This window comes from Harmonia axyridis, chromosome 1, assembly GCF_914767665.1.
Source record: "Harmonia axyridis chromosome 1, icHarAxyr1.1, whole genome shotgun sequence".
Classification (NCBI taxonomy): Eukaryota; Metazoa; Arthropoda; class Insecta; order Coleoptera; family Coccinellidae; genus Harmonia; species Harmonia axyridis.
In genome coordinates, this window is record NC_059501.1 from 82,876,942 (window position 1) to 82,901,387 (window position 24,446).

The window sequence follows — 24,446 nt, forward strand, 5'->3', positions numbered from 1 at the left end:
AACTCGTTGAGGGATCTACCGATGCACATTGGAATCGTCGTACGAATTCAGGTGTTTTTCCACTAATCAATTTGTACTTCAAATTGAATGCATCAAATATTCTTCATATATATTGCAGATAGATCTTCAAAGGGCATTCGGTATGAATTCTTTGGTATGTAGGTGCATACAGACTTTTTATTGAGTTTTACGACTTTATTTTCTAAATGGGACACCGTATATATAAATATTTTTCATTCATTTCGGGATTTGATTCATTCTGTGTCCTTTGTATAATTGTGATCAAGTAACATATTATGTTGCTAAAACACTTCGTTGAAAAATATAGGATGTTGCATTTAAGAGACACCATTTTTCCTCTATAACTTTGAAAAGGTAAGTAATTGCTATGATCTGTTATAAGTAACATATAGATCATAAAACCAAATAATAGCGAAATATTTGAAACGGTCAAGCTACAAGGAGAGAATATAAGGAGTTGCATCCAAATCATCTAATTCCAATTTATAGTGGAAAACGTATATTTTGCCAACGAGATAACTCAAAAAAGGGCATTTTGAGTTATCGCAGCCTTCCACTTGAAAATTTATTACAGAACATGCCAGGTGGTTCTGAAAATTTGAACTCTGTGGTACTCAGAATAAGAAAAATAGACCAAACATAAGTTATATATCTGAAATCAGGGGAAAAAGATCTAGTCAAATATAAAAAAATATACAGGGCATTCCATTTGAAAAAATGAAGTTGCAATCAATATGTTGCCCACTCTGTATATATTTCATTTTGTGAAATCATTTGGAAAAACACTAGTCGAATATGTGAAATTTTTGTAGAAAACTTATTTTTGTACCCCTTTTAGTAAAAAAGTTGAAGGGGGGTCAAATTATGGTGAAAAACCCGGTTCATCTCAACTTCCACATTTTAAAAAAGAAATAAATAATCTATGACACCTCGTTCATATTTTGTGTGGCCAATATTCAACGATGAACGTAAATAATCAGATCAAACTCAATTGGGCTTGAAATTCGATTTCGTATAACTGGCATTTGTCCAGGAAGCATCAATATTTCCAATTAAAATACTGATTCCATTTTTCCGCCATGCTAATTTCAGTATTCGAACATCGATCTCAATGCATGAGAAATTGAAAATGGCTGACCATCTGCACAATCACATCTGAAACAACGTTTGTTCGAACTGATCCATCCAAAGGTTCAAAATTGGAATCAGAAACAATTTGATTTTTTTAGACTCTTGCACAGCTAGGAAATAGGAATTTTGTTTATCTAGGATTCACAGGATGAAAAAAAGGTTGAACAAAGAAGGTTTGATTCATTTATTAGTCGTTTTATTGAGCGCTCGTTCACCGAACAGACATACTAACTGACAAAGAAACTGCAACGCCCAGAAAAAGCTTTTTGTAAAACATTGATAGTACAGCAAGGAGTAAATGATTGAATTTGAAGAAAAAAATCGTGAAAGTTTATTCATGTAAACAGTTTTTGTTACTTAAATATTCTAGTCGTTTACAACAAACCAGCTGTTCGAGGAGACCCAAAGTCGATATTTAGCTGTTGTTGAAATGCCTAGAGCAAGTGTACGCGCAATTTATCGCCAGCGAAGTGAATTTGAAATAGGTCGAATTATTGGTATACGGAAAGCGGGGTTGTCATTTTGAAAAATCGCTAACTGTACGAACAGAAATTCAACTACTCTTATGAGATGTCGTAAAGCGTGATTTCATAATGCCCAAAATCGAGGAAGAGTAGGCACCGGACGTCGAAGGGGCACAAATGAAGTTCAAGATCGACGTCTAAGACTCATGGCCATTAGAGACTGATTTGCGACAACTCGATCTTTGGCTGATGAGTGGTTAGGAGAACAAAGCCATCCTGTAACTGTCCGAACGTTTACCGCCGGTTAAGTTCTTTTGACTGCAGCATTATCGACCCCATTTTTGTTACCTATGACGGTTGAGCATCGTCAGCAACGATTACAGTGGTGCAGAGAACGTCAACATTGGAATGTGGAATGGCATCATGTCATATTTTCTGATGAATCTTGATTCTCCTCAGGTGCACATGACGATGACCGAAGAAGGGTTAGACGACGTCGGGAGAAAGACGTGGACCTCAGTTTGATGTTGAGCGTCATGTACACCGTACAGTAGGCGTTATGGTATGGGGTTCTATTGCACATGCAAGTTGGTCACCTTAAGTCTTTATTTGAAATAACATGACAGCGCTGCGTAACCTTCAAGAAATAGTGGAGCCATTTGTTCTCCCTTACCTTAACCGGCTCGAGAATCCAATATTTCAGCAAAGTAATGCACGACCTCATGTTGCCAGAGCTAGTTTAAACTTATTCGAAGCGACCCATGTGAATATTTTGCATGTTTGGGACTAGCTTATTGCAGACCTAAAAAGAATTCTTCAGAATAATGAATTTGGCAAAGACGAATCTTTATACAGAATAAGTTCGAGAAGTGAATGGAGCCTTGAAGCACATCTTGACGAATAAGAATTATTTAGAAAAAAAAACATGTGATTTCACTGTTCAGGCACGTGATTCTATCAGTGAAGTGTTATACCTATCTACTGTTTTGTTGTCTTCAATGGTGCAATTGTCGTTTGAATGAATGAGAATTTTAGAGCTTCCTGCTTCCGACTTCATTCTCTAACGGATTTCATTCTTAAGTTAACAGTACTATTGCTGCTTTGAAGTAAGAAATTAATGAACAAAATGAGATACATCAATTTCTTCGAATCTAAAATCTCAAAAACTACCAATAACGATTAGGGAGCATTCAGGTGATTCAGGTTATTCACAACTTGTGCAAAAATGAAAATTATGAAATTGTCGTTGGTAACGTATCTCTAATTTCAGAGCCTGATAATTTTATTGATCAAAAAATATACTGTGTAGACGAGGGATTAAAACCAGTCAGAAAACATCATTAACCCCAGAAAAAAGGCAGAGGCACTCCAGAAAAAAATCAAGGGCTTATTCGAAGATATGTTCCATTAATCTTCCCAATGTGTCGAATGAAACTCCTGTGGGGGATAAAATATAACCCTATCACTTTCTCTGCTAGTGGCCGCTTCGACTGGAAAAAACCTCTGAGCTAGTTTGACACAGGAAATCTTCAGAGCTAGAACCACTTAGGGCCAGACGACTTCTTATAAATAATCGACAATTGCTATACGAAAAAAAGTCTAGAAGGGAAATTGAAGAATTCAACTGTGAAAATGTATCAGAATTAGACAAAATTGTTTCTGTCTGTCTACAATTACGAGGGCTACTGAAGGGTGTTTTTTTAGAGCTATAGAACTTTGAATTGCAATAAAACAACGATGGATTATTCGATTGACATGAATTTTATTTATCCGCAAGATAATCTTGTGGCATTACATTTTAAATATGATTTCTGGCATATGACCGCCACGGCTGGCTCCGATGTAGTCCAATCTGGACGTCCAATTTTCGATGACTTTTTCCAACATTTGTGGCCGTATATCGGCAATAACACGGCGAATGTTGTCTTCCAAATGGTCAAAGGTTTGTGGCTTATCCGCATAGACCAATGACTTTACATAGCCCCATAGAAAGTAGTCTAGCGGTGTTAAATCACAAGATCTTGGAGGCCAATTCACAGGTACAAAACGTGAAATTAGGCGGTCACCAAACGTGTCTTTCAATAAATCGATTGTGGCACGAGCTATGTGAAATGTTGCGCCGTCTTGTTGGAACCACAGCTCCTGGACATCATGGTTGTTCAATTCAGAAATGAAAAAGTTAGTAATCATGGCTCTATACCGATCATCATTGACTGTAACGTTCTGGCCATCATCGTTTTTGAAGAAGTACGGACCAATGATTCCACCAGCCCATAAAGCGCACCAAACAGTAAGTTTTTCTGGATGTAACGGTTTTTCGACATACACTTGAGGATTAGCTTCACTCCAAATGCGGCAGTTTTGTTTGTTGACGTAGCCATTCAACCAGAAGTGCGCTTCATCGCTAAACAAAATAAAATGGTCGTAGTGCGCGATACGTATTCCGCACAGAACTATTATTTTCGAAATGAAATTGCACTATTTGCAAGCGTTGTTCAGGCGCGAGTCTATTCATGATGAATTGCCAAACCAAACTGAGAATAAATCACTCGACAGCTGTTGAATCGGTCGCCATCTTGAACAGTAATGCAACTTAAAGTTATATACCTCGAAAAAAAAACAACAATTACTTGTAGAATGCGAAAAGATAACAGCTTTAAAAGTGACATCTGCTGAGATAGAGGGATATTCAAAATATACCTCTTATTGGAAAATCCTTCATTTATAACATAAAAATAAATGGACAAAGAATTTAACAGACGCGCGAATAATACAACCACTAATAATACGAGCATTTCTAGTGTTTTTCTGAGTTTTTTAAAACTGTTCCATGGTTATCTTTCCTTTCTAGAAACTCTTCAAAGGTGCAACATTCCATTAATCAGAAATTCCGACACTCGAAATTGACAAATCACTACCCGAATTTTTTTAATTACGTTAAGAGCTTCTTGCATCTCCAATAAAGCGGTAAATGGACTTCGAAGAAAACGGAATTAGGGAAATGTGAAAAATGAACGAGGTGATGGAAAGCGGCTTCGAAAACTCGAGATGTAATCAGGAGAAAATATTTTTCCGATGAATAAATCATGAGAGGTATTGAAAATAGTCAGTTCAGAATTAGACTAAGGAATGCAGATTAGTTTTGAAGAGGAAGGTATTTTCAGGATTTTATTTCTCGCTTGATAGCGTTCGTAGAGGCACTCAACACAAAAATATAATTCGATTGAACTATTTTCGTATTCCTGAAGGTTAATTTTTATAATATGAGAGATTGCCAAATTGGCGAATTTTTTCAGAGTTGATTAGGTATGCGAGAAATTTATTACATCTATCGTGCCAATAGAAATACCCTTCCTTGTTGCAATTAAGTGCTGCGTTTTTTTCTAGATACAAGGTTTTTTACATCGTTGGACATTTCTTCTCAAAAATTCGACTTTATTAGTATTTAGGTGCGTCCATCCACACATAGAGGGTAAATACTTGCAGATTGTATGAATGGATTTGTATTTATTCGAAGGAATAAATCTGATTAGATTTGAAAAAAAACATAGTCACCTTAGAGACTGATACATGGTGCGTACTACAACAAGTCTTTATTGAGCAATAGGCTTCAGGCTGTGTGTGTTGATGGTCAGTGGTCTAGAGAAAAAAATATAAGCATTGGGGTGCCAGAGGCTCAATCTATTCTTTTTCTGATTTTTGTGAACGATTTTCCGGGTTTTAATAATAAAAACGAAGTGATAACCTCTTCATTGAGATCTGTTGATGAGGTTGGAGATGTGAGGTTTCCCGGCTTGTGTATGGACACAAAGCTCAATTGGAATGCGCATGTTGGTCTCCTGTCTTCTCGAATTTCTAAGAACATTTTCCTATTAAGGAGTCTTGCACTAAGGTCAGCCTACTATTCGCTTTGTGAGTCTCACTTTAGGTACAGCATTCTGGTGTGGAGATGCTGTGCGGAGTTTGAGAAGATGTTTGGATTACAACGTAGGGCTGTCAGAATTTTAGATAAACTTGAATATGGTGAGGATTGTAGGAAATATTTCATTACTCTGAGGATTCTCACTTTGCCCGGTGTCTTCATTCTGGAGTGTCTTCTATTCACTAGAACCTTTGGGAGAGACAATTGAGTTGGTTGTACACTAGAGCCAAGCATAATATAAGTGTGCAATATTACAGACTGAGGAGATTGCAAAATGGACCCGAATTTCTGGTCTTCAAGTTCAATATTACTCCACCTGTAGGTTGGAGATCACTGCCACTTGGCCATTTTGAAGATAAAATTGAAGCACTGTTACTAGATAGGACTCATTATAATGTTAATGAGTTTGTAGTGACTCTGTCTGCTCACAGATGGCAATATGGATTTCACTCCACACGTACTGTGGCCCCAGCGTATTTATAGGGATCACCGTGTTGCAGCAGAGTCACCTCTCCACGATGGTGTGAGAGGGCAGGTATCGCTGGATAGCCTAACTGATCCACCAGAGATCTCGGGAAGAAACACCAAACCCCTTGGATTAGGCGCACCTCGTAACTTGGCTCGAGGAAGACTCGCCAAAAGTTTTTCAATTTAATTTTTTATTAATTGCTTTGGAGATTTTAGTAATTTATTCATTTATTTTAGATATTTTGCTTTTTTCATTATATATTTGCTGATGCGTTTGACGTGTGTAAATACTATTGTATATTAACACCAATTAAGATGATTATGATTATCATTTTTGATGCTGAAGGTTTTCACTGCAGAAATCTTCAACTAAATTAGATAATTCAAGCTTTTCAGATGTGGTCTAGTTGGTTTTCCAACTATAGGCTCATTTTCTCGGTGATAGTACTATCACCGTGAAAACTAGCCTCAAGTTTCAACTAGGTCAAAAAAAAACCTATTTGCCACGGCTCAAAAGTCAGGCATTTTTTAGTTTTATCGGATGAATTATTCATTCTTGAATGTTGCTCTTATAATTCATGAAATGTATTCTTCATTTGAGATGGCAAAACAAATTCTGAATAAGGACTGCTTGTTTACTTAATTTTATGATAATATGTCCTATATATTTCTATACAAAAACTACATGCGACCTATAAAGGTAAAAATGTTTAATGACATTGTTGTTGTTTACACATTACTAAACGTAATCTCAATTTCAAGAGCGTCAAATTTCTCCCCATGGCAAATTTCAAAGGTTTGTTATTAGAAAAAATCAACCAAAATTAGGGAATATTCTGACAAAATTATTAGTCATCCCCAATCGATATCATATGAGAGACGTCAAATGAGAGAAACGTGACCTACATCTATATTTTTCATTACGTTTCAATTAGAACATCGTGCGTATAACTATATTTCACCCGATCTCTCGATTTCTCCCCATTTTCAACCCCTCAATATCAATTTATCTCGTCGGAGTTGTTGTTTTCTGAAGCAATAAAGAGGAAATTGGAGAAATAAATGGAACATGTTTTATCATCTTGCTGTAGGACAGAATTGTCCTCAAAATAATTGCGAAAAACCACACTTCTGTTCTGTATCATCTTGAGTTAGTCTCAGGGTCCATTTACAGTTTGTTGATTTAGTTCATCACGTGTATCGTAAAATAACAACGAATGATCGACTTACATTGAAACAAAAACATTCTGTAAATGTTACAATATTCGAATAATACAGGGTGATTCATCGGTATGGCCTATTAGACGTTCATGGAAAATTAACTACAATTTTGAGCTGAAAATTTGCATATTGGGGTTTGAAACAATGATTTTTATCCCTAAAATTTTTTCCTCATCGACACTATTTTTTCATCTCATTATCTCATTAACTGTTGAGTTGAGTGTGCCTAAGGTGTGGCATATTGCCGAAATTTTTGTGAAGAAGGTATCTAATAAGGCAATAATATACTGAGTGTGCCTTTTGAAATAAGAAAGTGGTAGTCTGTTTCCGGTATAAACGGCGGTATAACCGGAAGTGTTAAAGGTCTGAAAATTCTTTTGGGAGTAAGATCATTGTCTCAAACCACAATATGCAAAATTTCAGCTCAAAATTGTAATTAGTTTTCCATGAACGTCTAAAAGGCCATCCCAGTGAATCGCCCTGGATATAACAGCATTGTTGACTGTATGAAACATACTGACAGTATAGCTGAACACTCGAGAAAAAAATTTGTGCATTTTTCGAAGATTTTTACAAATGCTATATGCCTACCTCCAATTATCAGTTGTCATGATAATCAAATTGAAATTTATATACCATCCAGATGTATGAGTTCGTGAGTTTTCAAATTGATTCAATTCTTTTCAGATTCCATCACATTCATACATGCACGGTCGGATCGTGCAAAAAATAGTATATAAATCGTATAGAAACGGGATAGTTTCAGAGTGTACCTATATATTCGTGATGTTTTAGATACGGAGTGATCCAATTACCCTCACGAGAAGAACGCTAGACATATTCTCCAAAGTTAATTTAATGGAGGAATCCCAAAGTTAGAGTGAATTAGCAAATTCTTGCGTGGTTTTATCCTCATTGCATAAGGCATTCTTACTTCAACTTGATTCCTAAATGAAGGTGGAAAAGTTCCACCCTACGGCATTCCTTGATTGAGGTTACGTTTATCTTATAAGGAATGATGGCATTGGCTTCAGCTCATCATTTGGTTTTCCACATTCTCTTGTTCTGCTTCGTCATCTACAATACCTTAACGAAGAATTCTCTTGAGGGGAATTAACTATTTCCTTTGGAAAACGAGTATGGAACATTCTTAGTCTGTGAATTCGTATTTAAGGTAGATTTAGAAGTCATAGAAGTCATAGGTATAGAGGAAATACAAAGGTCTAGTTCAGTATATTGAATATCAAGAACGGTAAATTTGTTATACAGATTTTTTCACAGAATTCGACAGATTATAAGGGTATTGCTTTTGTATTTTCATTTTGCTCATGAAAAATGTCAAATTTATCATTAAAGATATGGCCTAATAATTCTGAATGATTTGCATATGTTGAAAGTACACTATTAGGAGCCAAATACAGTTGGTGTTCATGTATCCTCCTCATGAATAAGCGTGCTGTTCGAAAAGAAAACTTGTAGACTCCAGATTTATTTATATGTTTATTATAAAAATTTTCATAATATTCTGAATGATATAGTGCAAATGCATACAAGTTCTATAAAAAGTTTCGTATTTTTCATAGCCTACTAAATTTAGAAATTAGGTACGTATTTCTCATACTGTGAGAAATATTCTTCTCGGCACCCTGCCACACGCCGATTGATAGACCAATGTTTGAGCTTTTGAAAAGTCGTTTCTATGGAAACGCAAACAAAGGCCATTTTGAATTGCATCAGGTGCCTACATTATTTGAATTATATTTGTGCAGTTGTAGCAAATATTATATTGTGCAACAAGTGGGGAAAGTCCAACTTTTCTAATGAGTGTGTAAGCAAACACACGAGTGAGAAAAGAACTTTCTCCACATTTTCTGCACACTTCACTTTTCCTATCCATGATACATAAATTTAAATTAGACAAATAATGTACCAAATTCAATTCTAAATGGCCTTAGTTGACAGTATCTATGCATTTCTTACGTTTCCATAGGAACGACTTTTCAAACGCCACATTTCATTAGTCTATCAAGTTAGGTATGGTCAAAGTGGCATGTGGAAAAATATTTCTCACAGTATAAGCATTACATAGTTTTGAAATTCAGTAAGCTATGAAGAATACGCTACATTTCATAGCAGTTGTAGGAAAACGTTTCTTTATTCTGTAAACGGCGTGTTGTAGAAGTCAATGTCAGATGTGACGCCAGGCATCTTTATTTTTTCGATGACTTTAACGCTCATCTCAAGTCAAGATTGACTGCATAAAACACCGTTTTCGACATATTTCATTTGAAGTTCTATCAAAATTCAATATCAATATCAAAAATTTATCAAAACATAAACCTTCTGAACGTGTGGATCACATGTGGAACTACCCACTTTTCGAAATTCTTCACATCAATAAAACTGAATTCATTGAACGCAAATTGTAATACACTATTTTGAAAATTTGAAAACTACGAAACTGTACCAGTTCAGAGATAATAATAATAATAACTGTATTCACAATAATAATTACAATTACCATCAGAAAATAAATGGTGAACAAAGTTAGAATCCGCTAAAGGCTCACCTTGCAAGCAGATCAAGAACAAAAAGTTCTCTATGTCCACACATTGATATAAAAACTGTACAAACAATTTTGTCAAGTTTCCTACAGCCAAACCATATCAAATCAATATCTTGATCCTCAACTAATTATCCAATTCCACCATGTGACTAATTAATTCGGAAACATCCCAAAGGTTACTTTTTCAATTAGCCCAACGTGACGTTCTCATCGAATACATCATTTACATGGCATCCCAACTCACGAATCTCTAGGGTGATTATAGGTTGGCTATGGTAATTCATGTCACACCGGTGATTGCAATGGATTTTTCACACAGCAGCGTTTCCAGTAGATAAATGAGATTTGAAGTCGATGCAAGACACGAAATTCTGCGTCGTTTTCGTAATGGTGAAGATCTCGGTTTTATGGAAAGAGATAAACTTTTTCCTCGTTTTGTTGAGGCATCACATTATTCCGCATGTCGAGTTGAATTCTGATCAGATTTCGGATTGTTTTAGACTTCTTGTCGAGAAGATCTGTTCTGTTTTGCTCCTGCAAGCGATTTGAAACGCTCGAGATATTTAGTTAAATGGGTCTTTTACGATCAAGGAAATAGGTTCCAAGATAGTTGAGACAAGGTGGTGCATTTGAATGGGCTTGATTTGTAATCTGACCTAATTAAAGTTGCAATATTACCTAAAAAAAAATTCATATCGAATAATAATAAAAGTAATATTCGTCTTTTTTGGACGGAAATTCAGCTTACGTACACTGTAAAAATCACAATACACCATAAAATGAAGCATAAAGTAATAAACATAGGTAGAGGAAGTAAACGCAATTTTAACATGTCCCCAACATGGTTAGGTTACGTTGTCGGATTGTGATATATTTTCAAATCGACAATTTTACTATATCGTTATGAATATATATTATAGTGAATGAAATATATTTATTTGAGTGATTCTCATTCGAATATGCAAATTGCAATATTTGGAATCTGATATTTTTCCTATCTTTCGAATTTACAATGAGCAGAATATTTATTATTTTCTGTATCTAACTGCTGAAATCCAAGGTTTGGCAACTTTTGCTCTCCTAGTGTCATTGGTTGTTTCACGTCGTTTGGCGCGCTTGAAGTTTGTTTTCTGAATTTTTGATATATTTAGGTATTCATCTCAATATATTTCGAGTTGATATGAAACGTTGATTCACTATGGGGTATAAGAAGTGCGTTCTCTGTAGAAAAACTCGCGAATTCAGTGAAATATCGTATCACTGATATGTTTTCATTTCCGCGTGCTTCATGTCATATTTGATAGTTTATGTTGGGGACAAAATTTGCTTACTGGAAATGATATATCCTCCTATGTTTATTAACCTGTGGAATGAACCAATGAAGATAATTTAAAATGATCTTTTGATCCAGCTTCCTTGAGTTATACCCTAAGTACTTTTTCCTCTCATTTACAATTCACCAGGATGCGGGCTCAACTGAGGTTATCAATAGAGAAAATCAATCTTTCAACATATGGCTAGCCGAATCTATACTAGAATCATCTGAAGCACCTTGAATTGATATCAAAATAATATTACGATTATTTGCACAAGAAAGGACTCTCTATTATTACTCACAAATCAATTATTAAATCAAGTAGAATCTCAGTCCTATTCGCTGCCATCCATAAGCGTAGAGTACATAAGGGTTCAATCCATTACGGATAATATTTGTCGAAGTAATTCGATATTTATTTTTTTATCCCGACTCTCTTAAACCTCTGTGTTGGACTATGTTTATGTAAATAATTCCACATCTTTAGCTGAGAACTATAGTTCAAGATCTGTTTTTTAACATCTACTCTTTTGTTACAGATAATGCGCCTGTTCCATTTGTTTCGAATGGTCCTAATATACTGTGAAATGGGAACACTACTGATCCAAACTGCATATTCCAATGACCTGCACTCATACAAAAAAGTTGACAAGAAGAAAGATGAAGCTTGTGACTGTTATGATGTGAACGATTATGAAGTCGACTACGAGTGTAGGTGCATGTCCAAACACTTGACTACGATTCCAAAAGATCTTGGCCAAAATCTTACCAAACTCACTTTGTCCGATGCTGAGATTGTCTTCATCAGGAAGAATAGTTTGGATCCTTATAGAAACACACTGAGGGATGTGTAAGTAATCAAGATTTTTAAGCTTAGGTTGACACCTCTAGGAGATTTTAATTCATGCAATTGTTGTTTTCTTTTGAATGAAAATATTCGAAAATTTTCCACTCTAACCATATATCACCTCAACTTCTCAATGTGGCAATTCAAATTGTAGGCAGATAAATTAATCATCAAACTCATATTGCAATATTCGTATAATTTTTCACAATGAGGTTTTTTTTTATTGTGAATGGGTGCTTTTTTAGAGCTATAGAACTTCAAATTGCAATAAAACAACGATGGATTATTCGATTGACATGAATTTCATTAATCCGGAAGATAATCTTGTGGCATTACATTTTAAATATGATTTCTGGCATATGACCGCCACAACTCGGATGTAGTCCAATCTGGACGTCCAATTTTCGATGACTTTTTCCAACATTTTTGGCCGTATATCGGCAATAACACGGCGAGTGTTGTCTTCCAAATGGTCAAGGGTTTGTGGCTTATCCGCATAGACCAATGACTTCACATAGCCCTACAGAAAATAGTCTAGCGGTGTTAAATCACAAGATCTTGGAGGCCAATTCACAAGTCCAAAACGTGAAATTAGGCGGTCACCAATCGTGTCTTTCAATAAATCGATTGTGACACGAGCTGTGTGACATGTTGCGCCATCTTGTTGGAACCACAGCTCCTGGACATCATGGTTGTTCAATTCAGGAATGAAAAAGTTAGTAATCATGGCTCTATACCGATCACCATGGACTGTAACGTTCTGGCCATCATCGTTTTTGAAAAAGTACGGGCCAATGATTCCACCAGCCCATAAAGCTCACCAAACAGTCAGTTTTTCTGGATGTAACGGTGTTTCGACATACACTTGAGGATTAGCTTCACTCCAAATGCGGCAGTTTTGTTTGTTAACGTAGCCATTCAACCAGAAGTGCGCTTCATCGCTAAACAAAATAAAATGGACGTAGTGCGCGATACGTATTCCGCACAGAACCATTATTTTCGAAATGAAATTGCACTACTTGCAAGCGTTTTTCAGGCGTGAGTCTATTTATTATGAATTGCCAAACCAAACTGAGAATAAATCATTTGACAACTGTTGAATCGGTTGTCATCTTGAACAGTAATGCCAACTTAAAGTTATATACCTCGAAAAAAAACACCCGTTATGAAAATCCCAGATGGAACTCTATAAATCTGTGTTTTCCGCTACGGAAATTTTGTCTATTCTACCCAAGTTCCTTACGAGGTTCCCTAAGATAAATTTTGAACGGAATATTTGATGTCAAACAAAGAACGAGGCAGACGAAGAGAGAAGTGAGATTAATGCTATAAAAATTTAATCAAAGTGGAGGGCTTCTACATCGAAATCACTGCATCGATTATCAGAGAAAACGTTGGGGTACAACAATGTTTCATGATTATCGCTTCAGTATGTGGATTTATTATGGCTATTTATTGTTCAAGGATTTATTTGTTTTTCTCCTCTTATTTATTTCGAAAAATAACAATCTTTTTGAGCACTCGCTCTCTGAACAGAGTGCTATATCGAATAGATTCGACTTACTGATGACGGAATTAAAGGTTCCTTATAAATAGGGCTCTACAAATTTTGTTTTCCTGATAATTTGAAAACTACCAATTCTGTGGAGATGAAATCATACATTCACATGTTATATAATAATTTAAAACTCCATACGAAATGTAAAGTTGATCACCACACCAGAAACAGAGACAATCCAAGCGGAATATCGCAAGTAAACTCAATATTTCAGTAGATTAGACATTTCAAGTCAATATAATAACGGGTGTTTTTTTTCGAGGTATATAACTTTAAGCTGGCATTCCTGTTCAAGATGGTGACCGATTTACCAGCTGTCGAATGATTTATTCTCAGTTTGGTTTGGCAATTTATCATGAATAGACTCACGCCTGAACAACGCTTGCAAATAGTGCAATTTTATTTCGTAAATAATGGTTCTGTGCGGAATACGTATCGCGCACTACGTCTATTAGCGATGAAGCGCACTTCTGGTTGAATGGCTACGTCAGCAAACAAAACTGCCGCATTTGGAGTGAAGCTAATCCTCAAGTGTATGTCGAAACACCGTTACATCCAGAAAAACTGACTGTTTGGTGCGCTTTATGGGCTGGTGGAATCATTGGTCCGTACTTCTTCAAAAACGATGATGGCCAAAACGTTACAGCCAATGGTGATCGGTAGAGAGCCATGATTACTAACTTTTTCATTCCTGAATTGAACAACCATGATGTCGAGGAGCTGTGGTTCCAACAAGACGGCACACTATGTCACACAGCTCGTGCCACAATCGATTTATTGAAAGACACGTTTGGACCTGTGAATTGGCATCTAAGATATTGTGATTTAACACCGCTAGACTACTTTCTGTGGGGCTATGTAAAGTCATTGGTCTATGCGGATAAGGCACAAACCCTTGACCATTTCGAAGACAACATTCGCTGTGTTATTGCCGATATACGGCTACAAATGTTGGAAAAAGTCATCGAAAATTGGACTCCTGATTGGACTACATCCGAGCCAGCCGTGGCGGTCATATGCCAGAAATCATATTTAAAATGTAATGCCACAAGATTATCTTTCGGATAAATTAAATTCATATTAATCGAATAATCCATCGTTGTTTTATTGCAATTTAAAGTTCTATAGCTCTAAAAACAACATAATTTATAAAATAATAACATCGAGCTTGGAACAAATCTCGTGTACAAAGTCCAAGCCAATATCGAAAAGAAACCTAATATTGTGGTGGCAAAAATCGCACCGTTTTGAATTTTTGAGTTTAGATATACATACCTACAATTCAACAATTTCAGGTTTTATGCCAATATCACATTATTAGGACCAAAAAAAATTCTAATAGAATATAGAAAGAAAATCCTAATAGGTATTTTCGTAACAACAAATCTGACTGAATTGAAACTTAATTTGAATATCTAAAATAATCACTCGATTGTTAAGTCGTAGTTCAGAAGTATCAGTATCATCAGAAACCCTCATCCAATTGAACTAACCGACAACAGTGTTGTCATAAATCCCACTGTAGCATATAAATGAGGAGGGCTCGAAAGCTCCGAACGCCAAGTCAATTTTCATCTAAAATTTTTGATGATATACTTGTAGTAAAAATCTCCAACATATTTCAGGTCTCTCAGCAATTTACCTTATTTGAAGGAAATTGAAGATGGAACCTTCAGCAATATACCAAATCTTCGAACAATGTAAGTGATTTTCTTCAAGAATTAAACTCCAAATGTTCTTGTCACACTCTTTTTCAGATATATCATATCTGTACCAAACCTGCAATTCGCCTATGGGTTGCTGAAAGATGTCACTTCAATCAATTTCTATTCTTTGTAAGTATATTTTTAAGTTTCGAATTATTGACGTCAATTATTAGACAGCCCTTTATAATCACTATTTCATGTAGAACATCAGTATGCTAGAGAAAGTTGAGTATTTTATAAATAATAAGTCCTTTGAAGTTGCTGAATATCAGCTTGAATATGCTCATCAGTAATGAAGAAAATGCAAACTAACCCAGCTGTTTATTTAGATAAAGTTCTGAGGTGCAGATGCAAATGCAGACATGCAGTAGTAGGTTGAACATCAACATTTCCGTGAATACAACATGTCAGCTTCCAGCATAAAGCAATTTGCATTCATTCGTACGGGAAGAAATCAAAATAGAAAAAAAGGATGAAAACAGGTTATTTTGCGCGTTTGTTGGACGCTTGCTCTAAAATTCCACAATTTTGATGGTTTGAGAATTTTGAGCCGGATGAATCTTAAGCGATGAGGTTCAACTTACTGATGACGAACTTGTGGTGAAATTCAATTTTACGCGGCCGTAAATTTTAAAACTGTCCTTTCGATAGAAACGAAAATTTACATTTGGATGTAAAATAACTAATGTAAGCTCTGAGCAGAATTGTTTTCTTTAGTTCTTTCGAAACTGCCTACACGATCAAGATGAAATTTGGATTTTGATGTAGAATGACAGTTAGAAGCTTTATGCAAAATTTTATATTGATCACTTAACCAGAACCATAAAAAATTCTACACAATAAGTTCTAATGTACTTATGGAATAATTTCCAAAATCGTGCAGAATTTTAAGCTGAATACATCATCAGAAAACCACATTTTGTAGAAATTAGTGAAAAGCATAGAAATAATCAGATTGACGGAAGGACACTGCTCTTGTTATAGAAAGCTAAATTTTGCTGTGCTCATCAACAGTTGAAACCATAGAAATATTGAGACTCTTGGGTGAATAGAGGTTTTTGATCATTTTCTATTACATATTTATATTGATACAAGTCATACGATGTTATATATTTTTGAAATCAGGAAAAATTAAGCTTTAAAAAAATGGCACAGAAATCTAGTGTTCCCATTTGAAACAACATACCTTCGTCATAGCTTCGTAATTGAAAATCCTTTCGAATATACGAGCACGCCACTGGATTCTATGTAGAAAAGTGCCTCTTTAATGTTTTAATTTCAGAGCTCTATCATCAGTATTAGCGGAGATATAAGTGTTTTTCGATATCGCCATTTTTCCAATTTTCGCTTATAACTCGAGAACAAATGGAGGTGGCCAAAAATGAATACTACCCTTGTTAGTTTCTCAGAAAAAGAGACCGAGAATGGGGTATTAGATTTTGTCCTCTCTGGTGTAAAAATTGTAGTGCTAAAACATAGAAATTTGTCCACCCTGTACAACAATGCTTTCCTTGTTTTATACAATGTATTGTTGAACTTCAGTAGTTCTTCGAAGGTTTCAAGTTTTTTTAAGTTACTCATAAGAGAGTTATATCTGGGTAACGCTAGTGAAATCACTATTCCAGCAGGGCCTCCGCCAAAAATTTTGGCGCCCCGGCAAAATGAATTTTGCTTCTCTGCTTTGCCTTATTTATCTGAATTTTCTTTGAGGAGCCAGTGTTATTTCTTTCAGTCATCTTTTCGATTTTATATGAAATCGTCTCTCTTTACTCAGAATCATCTTATCAAATTCGTCAAAGAACGTTTTGTCGATTTTATCAAAAAACGTCCTAAATTGTTTATGGGTACGATGCTCTATAGCAAAAGACGACGTAGTTCTTAAAGGTACATTTTAGTACCTATTTGTATTTTCATAACTAGAGTTGAGAGCGCCTATTTGATTTCAAAAAATTGGCTCCTGAAAATTTTATTGTTTTATCAACTGAATTTGTGCTCCTACAATTTGGCGCCCCGGCAAAATGTCCGGTCTGCCGGTCCTGGCGGCGGTCTTGCATCCAGATACGGATGTTACCCAAGGCTGCTTCGAACTGAACACTTACATATGCATTTGTTATACAATATAACATCTCCTAAATCTACGGAAAGTTTTTTCATCTAACTCTGAAAATTGAGAAATCCACCTAACTAATTTTATTTCTGGTCCAGGACCAGAATCATAATATTCTCCACAGTTTATCTAGATTTCCTTGGGGAAAGATACTGCAGTAATCTCCTCCAATGTTTACACTTTCTCGGGGCTTCGCTACACAGTTTATTTCTATTTTTTATGTCTACCGAATGAAAGCTTCCAGATACGGAATTGTTTATTCACAGGGTCATTGTAGAAAGTTATTGCGATATTTAGTTATCCTTTGCCCCAATTGTCTTCTAAATGAAAATGGACTAGTTGATGTCGTTTTATACATTCTTGATGAAAAATTGAAGGTAAACCCTCTTTGAATAAAAATATCGCATTGAGCAACGTTGAATATAAAATAAAATATATATAAAATCTTAGTACTTGTTTCAAAAATAATTTCAGGTCTTCAAACTTAAGATTTACAGCGTCTTCTTCTAGTACTGAACAGTTCAATGAGACCTATTTAATATATTAAACACTTATTTCATTACTCCAGTTTTACAATTAAAAAATACAGCAGTCCCAACTTCCAACCACAATATCCGAAGTATTTTTATCTAGAGCTTTAATGAATAATTCACTAACAAATTGAATTGTGTCAGTTTTACCGAGCGCCTCATCAACAGAATAACTTCAAAAAGAACAGGCGCTCCAAAAAGCTGAGGGTTTTTATTTCAGATTTGGTTTGGAGTTGTTCCAGTTTGATTAATTATTCAAATCCGCCAATTGCTTTCATTCATTAATTCAATAAGTACCGAACCTGCTCCATCAACAACAACGGTTAAAAGTTGTTACACAGACTTTAAAGTGCCGAATTCCACAGTAGATATCAAAAAAGTCCACTAAATGGTTTGCAAAGTAAAAAACGGCGAAGTTGAATATATCAGAAGGCAAAGTGTACAATATTTTCTGTGAAAAACTTGCTCTCCGCTCATCAAAAGTAACATCACATCGTTGATGATTTTGAGCTCTTTATGTGCAATAAACATATCAGTGGTTGAAACATAGATTGATCACTACAAAGAGAGCATCAGTAGAGTTTGAGGCAGTTTTTTGGGCCGTCCACAGCAAATAAAACCTTAAAAAACATCTGGTTATGGCATCAGTATTTTGGTACGTGAATGGTAAATCAACTGTTCGTTGACTATCTTGACAAGATGAATCAATCAATATTGAAAGATACGTAACGTTATTGGATTGATTAAATGCATAAATTAAGAAAAAACGTCTTCAAAAGCAAAAAAAAATTCCTTCACCAAGACAATGGTCCTGGAATGTCGTAGAAAACCATGTTCAAAGTGGGCTTTCAACTAAGCTCTTTAACCAGATCACTCAGTGTATTTTTGTAGTCCTCCAAGCAATGCCAGAACTGGCAGATAGCCAGTTCTGACGGTACTACCTACGATATTTATAATTTTTCAACCTCGTAAACAAAAAGTTCTATTCCATTTCTAAGTTCTACTTGCCTAAAGCACTGAATCCTACTTAAAATGTAAAGGGTGTTTTTTTTAGAGCTATAGAACTTTAAATTGCAATAAAACAACGATAGATTATTCGATTAACATGAATTTGATTTATCCGCAAGATAATCTTGTGGCATTACTTTTTATATATGATTTCTGGCATATGACCGCCATGGCTGGCTCGGATGTAGTCCAATCTGGACGTCCAACTTTCGATGACTTTTTCCAACATTTGTGGCAACATTGTTGTCTTCCAAATGGTCAAGGGTTTGTGGCTTATCTGCATAGACCAATGACTTACATTTTACATAGCCCCACAGAAAATAGTCTAGCGGTGTTGAATCACAAGATCATGGAGGCCAATTCACAGGTCCAAAACGTGAAATTAGGCGGTCACTAAACGTGTCTTTCAATAAATCGATTGTGGCACGAGCTGTGTGACATGTTGCGCCGTCTTGTTGGAACCACAGCTCCTGGACATCATGGTTGTTCAATTCAGGAATGAAAAAGTTAGTAATCATGGCTCTCTCACCATTGACTGTAACGTTCTGGCCATCATCGTTTTTGAAGAAGTACGGACCAATGATTCCACCAGCCCATAAAGCGTACCAAACAATCAGTTTTTCAGGATGTAACGGTGTTTCGACATACACTTGGGGATTAGCTTCACTCCAAATGTGGCAGTTTTGTTTGTTGACGTAGCCATTCAACAAAAAGTGCACTTCATAGCTAAACAAAATAAAATGGACGTGGTGCGCGTTACATATTTCGCACAGAACTATTATTTTCGAAATAAAATTTCATTATTTGCAAGCGTTGTTCAGGCGTGAGTCTATTCATGAATTGCCAAACCAAACTAAGAATACATCACTCGACAGCTGTTGAATCGGTCGCTATTTCGAATAGTAATGCTAACTTAAGTTATACACCTCGAAAAAAAACACCCGTTATTTGGCATGAGAATTATCAAATGTAAGTGAACATATTAAAGAACACTTTAGACATCCCTTTCTCTTTGGTCCCATTTTTTTAAATTCATCCTAACAACGAACAAAGGCACCATTTACATTTCTCCCGCCAACAAAACGTAGCAAAATTTCATATTTTTACATCACCCACCGCCTGCTCAGTATCCATTAGAATAATGTCTGCGTAACAAACTGTCCTCGAGTCCAACATGAAACAGCGGTTTCTTATTGAAGCCCGCATATTGATGAGCTTTCCTCTTCTGTGCACGTCCCTATACAAGAACACAGAATCGATTCCCTCAATGTAGACGAAGACGAGATCGGGGGAGTTCTGCATAATGCTCTTGAAAGGATCCGTTAATTTCTTCGCTGATCCAGATCCGGTAGGCTGGGAAAATAGATAAGCCTTGAGTAATTATGACGAGGTTGATTCAGATGCGGGTTCAATTAAATCCTTCTACCGTTGATGGGTTTTGGGGATTGGTATTGTTATTGTTTTCGTCCGTTGGTCTGATGCTCTTAGTCGCCAGAACATTTTGTTCTAATAGAGGTGGCAGTTGATGTTGATGTTCTCATAGTGAGTATCTGAGTACGTGATTTTCTACGCTTGGGTACATTGGGAGTTTCGTTTTCCAGTTTGGGGACTTCAAATTCAGCACAGGGTTGGATTAAATTCTGGAACACCCATTTTAGTTGCGGACTAGTTTAGTGATGTTTGTAATACTATATTTGACACGATAGAATTAAAATATAGAGCAAAACTGATAAATCAGTGAAAAAATTTTGAAAATCCCTCAATAAATTACTGAGAAATAGATTATTTAAATTTACGTATTTTAGCGCGGAACGTCTTTGGTCTCCGACTCGTCTGTGACGTCACGCCACTTGCCTGTGATCGCTACACCATAAATTACGTTTAAATACTTAGCCGCACCAAGGCTCTCCCGCCGTTTGTAGTTGTACAGTGTAGTTTTAACTCGAGTTTTGTTTTTATGTCACCATAATGGAAAAAGGCTTCATGAAAGGACAAAGTTACTTTTACTCAATAACTTATTTCAAACCAACTAACACCTTAGTATTTTTATTATCAGAAATAGACAGCTAGTACTGATAGGTACTTACATCAAAATAATCTTTACACACATATGAAGTAGTTTTAGGTCCAATTAAGTCACGCCTCATTAATTTGCACCACTTCTTCCTTTGATTCATGTCATTTGGTACATGAAAAAACAATTCATTGGGGTTTTCAATTGTCGTGCTTGCACACATAGGCACAATACAATATTTGTAGGATTTTTTTCTTATTTCAGCCATCGTGTAACGAACAAAACACGACACGAACGGCACACGTGATTGTACACTTTATATCTCGACAACACATGAACTTCTCAAGTTTAATAAAAGCGGTACGTGCATTCTCGATTCGGGTTTTTATTTCTTTAGTTTGGTCTATATCCGATGTTATCCATGTTCCCAAATACCTGTAGTTGTTAACTCTTTCTTTTATCTCGTTTTCAAAATAAAATAAAATTAAATAACCAAAAGATTTTTAACTTGCCCTTATCCCGCGGTGCTAGGTGAGTAATTAGGCCCTGTCTAATCCTAGTTTTAAATTCTTTAAACTTTTCACTCGTAACGTGTAATTCCTTTTCAATAACCCCACTCCCGATTCGCGCACTCCAATCTAATCTAATTCATACCAAAACAAATTGTAAAACTTTATCCCAAAAATTCCCTGTTTTTCTATTTCTGACCTAACTCAACCTTTCTTAGATTTGAAACAATTCCTTCTTCCTTAAAAACTTAAAATTCTTTCGAATCTCTATCATCTACTAAATTTCCTTCATTTTCGATTCAACCTTGTTGAAAATATCTCTGATCTTCAAAAGAAATTGTTTCAATCTAAGTCCGGTTTCGCGACCGACGTTCGAATTCTAAACCCTTCTCAATAAGAGACCCTAAGCGATATTGACTTCCTCCTTAAACCATAACAAAATCGTAACCTCGTACTTATCTAAGACCGCCCCAATAATTGCCACAGAGATACCATGCCAACTAGATCATTGGTTAGAAAATTTTTTATCCTGCTTCAATTTTTCGTCAACAGACCCCACCTTCAACCTCAGCTTCAAACTAGATTTTTCTGCCGTCTCAACGAAAACCATACTTCGACTTTGCCTAACGAACTTTTTGCTGTGTCATCTGGGAACGATCATAACGGTTCTTCGCATGTATCGAACTCAGATAATTCAAGATTTAGTTTATTCTTTCTTATCCGTGAAAAATATATCGATTTCACCAACGCAGTGAGACGATAACTAAGAAAAGCAATAATTGAAAAATAAAACATCCTGCTTCTAAGATAATATCAGTTTACACAAGTCGCGACCGCTCTTTTGAATTTAACATATATTACATCTGAATAATGATTCTAATAATTTCAATAATCTCCAAATTTTCGATTTACTACAATTCTCTAATACTCAACCTCAGCTCTGTTGATTAGATATTTCAGGAATTGAAATGAAGAACTCTACATTCAACTAACTCATAATAATTCTGATGTAGGTCGCAATCATAAAATTTCTCATCAAGCTTTATGATTTCTAACTTTTTCCGAATGCTTTCTGGGGTAATTGTTATCCCACCACTCTCAATTATTAGCATCCAGTGTTTGAAAGTCTATATTATGGGATGTTAGGTCTACGTGTTGAAAAAAATGCATAAAGAAAAATTGAAAGTTCAATTAGTATATCGTAAATTCAGATAAACTACGGAATCTTTTCAACCACGCCTACGTGTACACCCTTCCCTCGAATGGATGTTAGGAAGGGAACTTTTCAAATGATTCCTTCATACTATCTTTACTTAACTAATGAGACATCATGTCTATTCCTCGAATTCAATTTTTATAATATCGTGTTGTAAGGAAAGGAATATCGTCTTTGTAACTGGATAAAAATAAAAATATATCGGTTAGAAAGTTGCTTTAAGATCCTATTTAAGTTCTTCATTAAATTTAGCCAAGTTTTCGATCATTCACAGGGCCATCTTCAGGGAAAATCAATCTGAACCTAACAAAGCAAAGGCAAAGTCAAGCAGAAACATAAAAATGTTTATACTATTTATACTATACATATCTATATTGTAAATAAAACTTCTAGGTCTCAAAACTAAAAATTGAAAGGTAGGTATAATCCACCATTCCGGTCAAAACTACAAATATATGAAATTATGCTTGTCGAATCCAATACGTCAATTATCTTAGAAGTACACAAATTAAACCCACGCGCAACTTTAGTTTTAGTGGGATTTCAATGTTTATTTACATCTCAACTATTCTTTTGTTATCTATGTGAAACATTTTTTTGGTGAATAAACTTATTATTATTATTATTATAAAAAGAACTGATAGCTTGCTTAATTTTCGATGAATATTCTTCATTGAGTTTTTTATTTAACTCATTGCACAAGGTTAGCACGAAATCGTAAAGGAAAACGAATCAGATCAATTAATCAAGAATTATTTCAAACAAGGTAAAATAAACATTTCAGGTTGAATGATTTTTTTCTCTGAAGCTTTATTATTGGGAATTATGAACAAAACAGCCTACCTTGTGTTTGCAACCCAAATAATTTCAATTTACTGAGCTGTTCAGAGATTGCTGGAAACAATTTGAAGAAATAATGGTATTAACAAAAAAAAATAGAAACCCAGAATTACAGAAATATATCTTTTTGCAGGAGGATTGTAGAAACAGGCCTACTCCGTATTCCAGAGCTCTCATTTCTACCAAGCGAGAATGTTGTCCACATTCTGTAAGTAGAAAGGTATTCTCATCTAAGTTTTTTTTACTTTTTCTTTTACTTTGCATGCGATGTTCCGTCTGATCACAGTTCTTTTTCTTTAATACTTATAATGACTTCAAAACTATAAATGAATCTTCGGAAAATCTGTGAGATTCAAGATAATGACTTTTACTCACTAACTCATGTTGGATTTTTTAATTTGAAAAACTTTGTCAAGCCTCTTAAGTTTTTTTATCGTAGATATCATGCTCTGAAGATGAAAATCTTGCTAATGAGGGCCCTAATCTTGGCATAATTACAACATGTAATTTTGGGCGTGCAGTTACAACTTTTCGATTACAAACTTCCAAGTAGAAAACTCACAACTTAATTTAGGGGACGAAGACTCTCACTCTCATCGGTGAACGATGCAAGTTTAATGGCTTTTCGTCTTAAATGAGAATTATAAAAAGTTATTGAAATAAGATTGGATATTAAGCAGTTACTTCATGTCATAATTCTGACATTTCACACTAAGTATTCATGTACGTTTTTTTTTTTGGACATGTAAGCATTTCGCATTCCAAATCCTGAAATTGCAATATTTCATATTTAATATATACATAAAGGGTTTTTTTTAGAGCTATAGAACTTTAAATTGCAATAAAACAACGATGGATCATTCGATTGACATGAATTTTATTTATCCGCAAGATAATCTTGTGGCATTACATTTTAAATATGATTTCTGGCATATGACCGCCACGGCTGGCTCGGATTTAGTCCAATCTGGACGTCCAACTTTCGATGACTTTTTTCAACATT

The 24,446-nt window shown here is 35.3% G+C and overlaps 1 protein-coding gene and 1 long non-coding RNA gene across 2 annotated transcripts in view; one reads left to right on the forward strand and one right to left on the reverse strand.

Annotated features, from left to right (window-relative positions):
- The window catches only part of LOC123677964, a 52,745-nt gene extending 40,970 nt beyond the window's left edge, over positions 1 to 11,775 (reverse strand). The window contains exons 1-2 of the long non-coding RNA XR_006747518.1: positions 11,646 to 11,775; positions 11,588 to 11,589 (exon numbers count right to left, since the gene is read on the reverse strand). This is a non-coding gene — a long non-coding RNA (uncharacterized LOC123677964). The remainder of the gene's footprint in view (positions 1 to 11,587; positions 11,590 to 11,645) is intronic.
- LOC123670541 (lutropin-choriogonadotropic hormone receptor) overlaps positions 11,652 to 24,446 on the forward strand; it is a 45,264-nt gene continuing 32,469 nt past the window's right edge. Inside the window, exons 1-4 of the mRNA XM_045607530.1 lie at positions 11,652 to 11,958; positions 15,139 to 15,213; positions 15,271 to 15,348; positions 23,577 to 23,651. Coding sequence (XP_045463486.1) covers positions 11,675 to 11,958; positions 15,139 to 15,213; positions 15,271 to 15,348; positions 23,577 to 23,651 — 512 coding nt within the window. The 5' untranslated portion in view covers positions 11,652 to 11,674. The remainder of the gene's footprint in view (positions 11,959 to 15,138; positions 15,214 to 15,270; positions 15,349 to 23,576; positions 23,652 to 24,446) is intronic.